Source organism: Lipotes vexillifer, unplaced genomic scaffold, assembly GCF_000442215.2.
Source record: "Lipotes vexillifer unplaced genomic scaffold, Lipotes_vexillifer_v1.1 scaffold392, whole genome shotgun sequence".
NCBI lineage: Eukaryota > Metazoa > Chordata > Mammalia > Artiodactyla > Lipotidae > Lipotes > Lipotes vexillifer.
The window spans coordinates 305,595-314,146 of NW_006776123.1; the positions used below are offsets into that span (position 1 = coordinate 305,595).

Below are 8,552 nucleotides of genomic sequence, written 5' to 3' on the forward strand. Positions count from 1 at the left end.
ACACACACACACACACACACACACACACACACACACACACACACACACACACACACACACACACACACACACGGCATCTCGTCCTCCAGAACCCTCTATGCATGGCTTAGACTTTTTCCAGCATGGCACTCTCAGGGCATCAGAGTTCTTTCACTACAGCTTAGGGCTCTATAAGACCAATTTAGAAGCTATCAGTGCTCTGAAAGGCAAGGTCCAGAACTGGTACAGCAACACTTTCATCATACTCTACTATAGGCCAAAGACATCACAGTTCAGCCTGGATTCAAGGGAAGGGCAAGCAGACCCTCTATGGAAGAGTATAAAGAATTTACAGTCATCTTTAATCGACTACAGAGTCAATGAGAGAATAGCGTGGCATTGCACAGAATACAAAAATCTGTTTATTTTTGGAAATATTCAATTACTGTGACTTTTGTAGATTTTAAAATCAAGGGGGGAAGGCATAACTAAAAAAAATAGTCTGTTTTGTATCACTTGATTTTAGAAATATGAAAAATGTTGATGGCAGGTAATAAGTGATTGCCCTGGTTTAAATTATTCCTGAAGCACTTTGTTTATACCTTCACCTCATTCCTTGGAGGAAGCCTTGAACTGCTTTAGACAAAACAGGCAATCTTTGCTCCCTTCCATATTTGAGGGAAAAAAGAAGACCCCACAGACCAGGCAAAACAAGAACTTGGTCACCGGGACCAGAGTATCAATAGCAGAACTGGTCAGAGGAGCAATTGCCTGAAGAGAGAAACTAGAAAGATTATTTTAGGGCAGAGAATAAAGTTGAGAAGCTCTGGATCAATGGAAAGGCTAAGTGGAGAACAGGACAGGACAGCTGGATCCTCCAGCAGCAGAAAGCGAAGACTCATCACAAGGACAAAGGTTCATGGATCAGACACTTATCTCCAGGGACCCCAGCTCTGAAGGATTAGAATACGTAGGCAAGAACTAGAAAAGAGACCGTGGAACACCGAGAACTTGTACCTCATGGTGATGGCAATGAATGTTGTGAGCAGTAGTTAAATTCCAGATCTATGTGGAAGGTAAAGCCAAGTTATTTTGCTGAGGGTTTGCAGGTGGGGTGTGAGAGAAAGAGGAGTCAAGGATGACTTCCAAGTTTTTGCAGGAACAACTGGAAAGGCTGTAAGTAGAGCAGGTTAGGGGAGATATCGGGAGCTCAATTGTTAATATCTAAAGCTTCACCTTCTTATTCGACATCCAAGTAGAGATTATAAGGAGGTAGCTGAAATATGAGTCCGGAGTTTAGGAGAGAAAAGCAGCCTCAAGATAAAAATTGGGAGGAGGGAGGGGACATCAGCATATAAATGGTGTTTAAGTCATAAAACTAGAGGAGTTCACCTACAAGGTAAGTGAAAATGGAGGAAAGAAGGCTATGCTCTGAGCCCATGGGTCTAAAAGTTGGAGTTCAGGAAGGAACCAGCAAAGAAGAAATGTCCAAAGAGTCAGGAGACAAATATAACTAGATATAAAGAAAGTCACCAGGAAGATGTAAAAATTCTATATTTATATGTACCTAAAAAATTATCCTCCAAAATATTAAAGCAAAAATTGACAAAACTTCAAGTAGTAGGATACCAACCCAAAATCAGAGTCGGAGATTTTAGCGTACTTTTCTCAGGAGTGACAGAACAAGCAAGCGAAAAAATCAGCAAGCACACTCAAGTGTTTGAACAATAGCACTGACAACTTTGATCTGTTTGGCATCTAACAAGGAGGGGAACTAAGTAAAATATACATAGGTTTTACATAAGTGGTAATCCTTAACTCTGATAATGTAAATTTGTCTAAATATCAAGCAGGGCTTTAGCAGTCCTGAGATTATTGCTACTAGTCCTAGGACTTAAGGGCCCAGTGAGGATGTGGCAACTGGGACGACTGGTAGCTGCTGGATCCTCAGCAGATCTGTTTGATGACAGCTGGAATCACAGAGGAGCTGCTGCCTGAGGTAAAGAAGGGATGAGAAATGCCTAAGTTCACCCTACCGCCCACCCTCCAGTCCCACCAGTGCCATTTGCTGAACCCAACTGAAGGCTGATTGACAAGGTGGTACCTGGGAAATGGAACCCTTGGAGGCCACCTCTCCTGCAGTACAGAGCAGAACACAGAAAAGGGCACAGAACGGATGTGAGAGAAGTGAGGCAAGACCAGCACATCATGTCCAGTGCTTTGTACTTCATTGGAAGTGTAACGGGGAACAGTTGACTAGTTATAAGCAGGAAGTCACAATTAACTGGCATTTTTAAAATATCACCCAATCTGCAGTGTAAAGATTGTGTTAGAGAGAGAGCTAGATGGCCACGGTGATTAATTTTATGTGTCAAGTTGACTGGGCCATGGGATGCCCAGATAGCTGGTAAAATATTATTTCTGAGTGTGCCTATGAGAGTGCTTTCAGAAGAGATTAGCACTGGAATCAATAGACTGAGTAAAGAAGACTCATCCTCCCCGTGTGGGTGGGCATCATCTAACCGGTTGAGGGCCCTAACAGAACAAAAAGGCAGAGGAAGGGCAAAGGTGCTTCTTTTCTTCCTGAGCTGGAACATCCATCTTCTTCTGGCCTTGTGCACCAGGGGTGCTGGTTCTTGGGCCTTCAGACCCTGAGACTTAAACCAGTGGCTGTCCTGGTTCTCAGGTCTTTGTCTCTGACTGAATTATACCACAAACTTTCCTGGTTCTCCAGCTTGTAGATGGCATATCATGAGACTTGTCGGCCTCCAAAATCACATGAGCCAAATTCCATAATAAATCTCCTCTTATATATCTCTGTATATCCTAGTGGTTCTGTTTCTCTGAAGAACCTTAATGCAGTGGTCATGAGAAGAACAGTTATGAGACTGTTGCCTTTCTCTCTAGGCAGAGATTATGGTGACTTAGACTAAAGCTGTGGCCAAAAAAAGCGGACCGATTTGAAACCAACGTAAAAGTTAGGCTTGTGAGAAGAAGAAAACTGAGTCCGAGGGAGGCAGGGGGAGGCGCAAAGGATGACTCCCAGGCTTCTATCCTGAACGACAGGGGGAGGTGGAGGAATCATTTGCTAAGATAAGAAAAGCAAAAGGACGAATATATTTACAAGGAAGATGGTAAATTCAGTTTTGATATTTGCAAGTGATCAAAAGGGTGGGATCTGGCGGACAGTGGATTATCTGGGCTTGGAGTTCAGAAGCAGTGTCTGAACTGGGATATGCATTGGGAAGCCACCAGCATATAGCTGGTATCTGAAACCAAGGGAGTGGGTGAGATCACCTGGGAAGATTACGTACAGTCAGAAAGGGGCCTGAGTTTAGAGGAACTCCGACAGATAAAGGAAAAAGAAAAAATCAGAAATAAGTCAAAGTAGATGTCAGAAGAAATTGAAAAGAATGTGATGCCAAGAAAAAGACGGTCTCCGGAAGGAGGAGTGCTTTACGGGTGAAATGTAATTGAGAAATCAAGAAGGTTAGAACTAAGAGCAACTTCCAATAAAGAACTAGGGTTAGAACTTCTAATGACGCACAAAGCGCTGGATGTGATGTGCTGGTCATCATAGCTACCTTAGTGTGTACTGTTTCTCTAGGGACTGGGAAGAAACTGAGTTGGATTTGGGAAATGAGGAAATGGTGACATCAAGTATGGACAACTAGTATAAGAAGTTTGATTGGGAAAGGGAAGTGACAACAGGGCAGCAGCTACGAGTAGGTTTCATTGAACAAGAGGAAGCATTATAAACTTTTGAGCAAGAGAATGAATGAAAACAAGGCTTTGAGAAAGTAATTTTCGCCAGACTGGGAGAACATATGGGGTAGCAGATATATATTCACACCCTCGAGTTTCATTGCTCCTAGTGCCCAGTGCTTTGACTTACAGGAAATGCAGACATTAGAAGATTCTCCTTCACCAAGTATATCCAAGGATGCTTGAAATGAATCCATCCTGGTCATCACTTGCTACCACTCCCATCAGAAGTACTCATTTACGGCTAACCTTCTGGCCCCAACAGGTCTAAGCCGATGCCATTTAAATCTCTTCACTCCCACCCCACTGGTCAGGTTGTTTTGAGGGTTTCAGCTGCCAACGGTGCTGCCAGAAAATGGCCCATGTTACTGGTGTTGCTGCCAGAAAGGATGGGACTCTGGAACCCGCCAGTGACAGGGACCTGGTTAAAATGACCATTTACACTGGTTTCCATATAGACCTCCTGGTTCACCAAGGCAGAGACTCTCCGACAAAGCAAGAACAACTGCGTGTGCGTGTGCGTGTGCGTGTGTGTGTGTGTGTGCGTGTGTGTGTGTGTGTGATGTTTTCTGATAACAGCTGCCAGTCATCAAGTGCTGTCTGTTGGTCAGGAAGTTCTCTATGTACTTTAGCTCATTTAATTCTCAAAACAACCCTCTGAGGTAGGTATGATTATTATTCCTGTTTTATAGCCGAGGAAACTGACACATGGAGAAGTGAGATAACTTGACCAAGGTCACCAGTCTAACAGATAGAGGGGCAGGGTACACGAGCAGGCAAGTCTGGCTGTGGATGCCACGCTCACCACCACCACTCTCTATTGCCACTTTGGCTTTGTGCTGAGGGTACCTCTGTTGCCCACCAGATACCTTTTCCCCTTATGGTGTGTTCTCTTTGCATCCTTTGCTGAAATACGGCCACAGATGCCACCCCAGCTCACTGGATATATTTTTACATCTAGTTTTATGGTGAGGAGGAAATGATCTCACTTCCTCGGTCCTATGTAAATTCGTGGGTATCTATTCTATAGATAGAGTGTGGAAGGGGAAAGAGATACATTTAAGCCCCAGATCAGCCAGGATGCAAGTACATCCAGGATACAGAGTGGCATGTTATCTATGTCCTCCTACCACAGATATAAGGGCCAAATGTCCCTTTAGCCAAATATCGATCTGAGCAAGGCGTGCTGGATGAATTGGAGTCTCCCTCCTCACCCATGTAAAAATATCACTACTGTGGCTGCTATGTTGACGGCTAACAGAGCAGAAAATGTTAGGCCCATAGTAATCAGGTTATGTTTACCTTTTCTCCTTACAGAGATATTTCAAGAACCAGGATCCATTCCCTGCCCAGCTATGGCTTAGGAAATCTTAAGAAGCTGCGGGCCAAGTCAACTTACAACTTAAAAAAGCTCCCCAGTCTGGAAGCTTTTGTCACACTCGTGGAGGCCAGCCTCACCTACCCCAGCCACTGCTGCATCTTTGCCAACTGGAGGCGGCAGATGTGAGTCTTCTCGTGTCCGCCCCTGAGCCCCACTTGGGCATTTCTCCAACGCAGACCTTGGTCCACAACGTCTATACCTGTGTGGCATGAAGAGGACCCCCTGGCAGAGGCACCCACGATGAAATCCCTTAGGCATAGTCTAGATCAAAGCTTTAGTGTTCTCTCTGAAAATAGGCTCATAGGAGAGGGCTACCCACGTGGCAGGCTACCTACCAAATATTAAATGAGCTAACACGAGAAACACCAAGCAAGCCTGACTCGCAGCTGATGCTTAATAAATATTTGTTCCCTTTTCCCTTTGTCCCGACATGGATTTATCCTTCAAGTTCCAAACTCTGCACCCCATAAGTGTGCCAGGGACCATCAAAGTCAGCTTTGGAAGGGAGAAGCATAAATGCCATAGCAAAGACTGATGCACAAACCCGCAACACATCCCAGCAACTCGAAACCTCCCTAACCCATCTTTGGAGCTTAGCACCTCAGAGGGAGGACTAAGATTGTGACATCTGTTCACTTTGGCTTTCCAGGCTGCTCAGGTTCCAGGAGCCCCAAATTACAGAGGGTAATCCAAACAAAGCCACGTCCTAGTGGGTGACTGGTTAAAAAGTTGAGGTTCTGGAGAGAGTGGAGAGGGAGTCCTTTAGAGATTACATGTTCAGGTATTTAAAGGGTCCACTGGAGATAGAGTTTATTGGGTATCAGGAGTTCTCAAAGATTTCTGCCTCTCCTAAACTCACCGATAAAATTCATACCACACAGTGGCACTCAATCAGATGACGCCTCATTCCCACTCTTGTACAGTAGCCCAGCACGAATACAGCTTCTGGGATACTCTTTCACTGCTTAACGCAGTCTCTATTATTCAACCTTAACATGCAGACGTGTCCCCTTCTCTAAAGCAAAGTGAAACAACCAAACAGTACATACCCTAAGTTAACTAGCAGTCCACACTCAGACCCATTTAAAGGATCTGCAGAAAAGGGGCCGCTCTTGAGAATTAGCATGCATCACTGGGGAACTCTCCAGAGTGAGACACTCCTCACAGATTAGCTCAAGGGCCAGGGGATTTCTTCCTAATGACTAGAATTCTTAAGGGCTTGGGCTAAGGCAGCAAGGCCCGCCTCTTTTATATTCCAGGAAGAGATATTCCAGCCAGGGCAAGAAAGATACCCATTTCACTGCCAAAACCCTGGAACTAAATACCCCCCCAGGAGAAATCTCAGAGGACGTTAAGACCACTGAAGGAGCTGTACATCATGTGCTGCCTGCCTCAGCGCCCACACACCAGAGAAATATATCCTCTTCCTCTGTTGCTGAGACTCCCCTTCGTAGTGTAGATGTGGCCTCAGGGCTCTCCCGACTAGAAATCTCTGCCTCTGCCTTACATTGTACCGTGACTTGAAGGCGTCCCTGATCCCTCCAGACCACCGGGCTCTCACCCTCTCTAAGTCCCTATTGTAACTTACATCAGGGCTCGTCAGGTGCGGCAAAGGAGAGGCCCACGCCTCTTCTAGGAAGACATGCCAAAACGGGGTAACAAAAATTGCAATGGTGTTTAGTCTCTATGTTTAACAAATTCACAAACCCAAAACAATATGGTTCTGCTATTCAGAAGATAACTGTAGGTGTGGTTAGGTAATGAAATTTGAGTTTAAAGTTGTGTGATGAAATTGTTCCTCCAATCCCCATTTGGAGATAATGCCTGAAGTGTAAACGTTAGGCCCTTGTGACTGTGACATTTTGGCCAATGGACCCCGTGGACTTTCATGGAAAGACCTTATTAACCATGCCCCTCATCTGTCATTCAACCAGTTATGTCCATACTCAGCTTGCATTGATATTTTGCCCTAGTTTTGTTATTTATTGTACTTAGGCCTTTTCTTCCCGGCTAGATTTTAAACTGATGCACTGTGGCATGTTCATTAAGTACTCACATAGGGCCTAGACCTCAACATGAACTCAGTAAGTAGCCACATCCTCTCTCTTCTACTGCTGATACTTGTCAAGTACTCACTGCCAGGCACGGTAATACTTTGCAGCTTTATCTCATTTAATTTTCACAAAGGTAAAAACACCATTTTTATTCCCTTCTCACAAAGGCAGAAACTGAGGCTCAGAGACAGTAAATAACCTGACAAACACCAAACAAACTCAGATCCAAACTCTCTGGTCTGTCTGTCTCCAAAGCTCAAGCTCTCGGCCACTCTGCCATGCATTTCCCAAGTATCTGTTCATTGATTTACTGGGATCCAAGAGTACTACTTTTTAACCTCACCCCAAACTGAATTCCCAACTCTTTATAATACTTAGGATTTGCCGAGGTACTGCAGAGGCATGATTTTATTTCCCCTGCTTCCGTTTTTCTTTCTATTCTTCTCTAAGAGACGTACATTATTTACCTTTCCCCCACTCATGTCATTGGGTCACTTCTGTTTCAGGAAAGGGAAGCATCTATATTTAAAGTATGTTCGTAGCAGTATCAAAAGTAAGCATCTTCACTGAAGCCAACATAAGCCCCGGGAAGTGAAGGCTGTGTCTGTCTAGATGGTTAGTCAGATCTGTTTCAGTGAACCGAATCACAGTCTGTTGGCACCAGTTACTTACTTCCTGTTCCTAGAACTGGGCTGCCGCTAATCCAATGACAGGGTTTAGGAATTGGGAGTTAGAATAAGAAACAAAGTGATTCTCTTGTCCCCTCTTTGCTCATCTCTGAACTTGCCTCACCTCTCTTGTAAGATCTCTCACTAAACCAAAAGATTTTCTGCACATTTTCAATTACACGTATGTTAACTGTTTAACCTCCTCAGTGTAAACTGTGACTGATGTGAGAAGCTCTATCAGTCTCTAAAACAACAAATGACACATTATCCAGGAAAGAAAAAAAAAAGAGTCCCTTGATCCAAGGGAAAATGACTTTCTGGCAGTTCAGTTCCCTTTCTGGAGGGGAGAGAAAGGAGGTTCTCACTAACAGCCTTCTCCTAGAGGTTGATGTGGAAAAGTTCAGTCCGGGTCTGCTGGCACACTTGGCCAGCCCTCATCGTTTAGTACCTAATGGAATCTTTACCTCCTCCACGCCCCAGTCACTCTCTCCATCTTATTGGGGAGGGGGATCTTTGAAGAGTTTTAACACTCACCTCCCCACTCACTTAAGAGATTACGTTAAGGCCCGAGAGAAATGCAATCACTTACCATTGCTGTGAGCTTGCCCTTCAGGGAGGGAGGAAGGGAATGTGTGTGTGTGTGTGTGTGTGTGTGTGTGTGTGTGTGTGTGTGTGTGTGTGTGTGTGTGTGTGTGTGGGTGTGTG

The 8,552-nt window shown here is 44.6% G+C and overlaps 1 protein-coding gene across 3 annotated transcripts in view; it reads left to right on the forward strand.

Moving 5' to 3' along the window:
- FSHR (follicle stimulating hormone receptor) overlaps positions 1-8,552 on the forward strand; it is a 178,790-nt gene that overhangs the window by 164,454 nt on the left and 5,784 nt on the right. For all 3 annotated transcript variants that reach the window (XM_007450286.1, XM_007450285.1, XM_007450287.1), the window contains one exon: positions 5,062-5,247. In XM_007450286.1, coding sequence (XP_007450348.1) covers positions 5,062-5,247 — 186 coding nt within the window. The remainder of the gene's footprint in view (positions 1-5,061; positions 5,248-8,552) is intronic.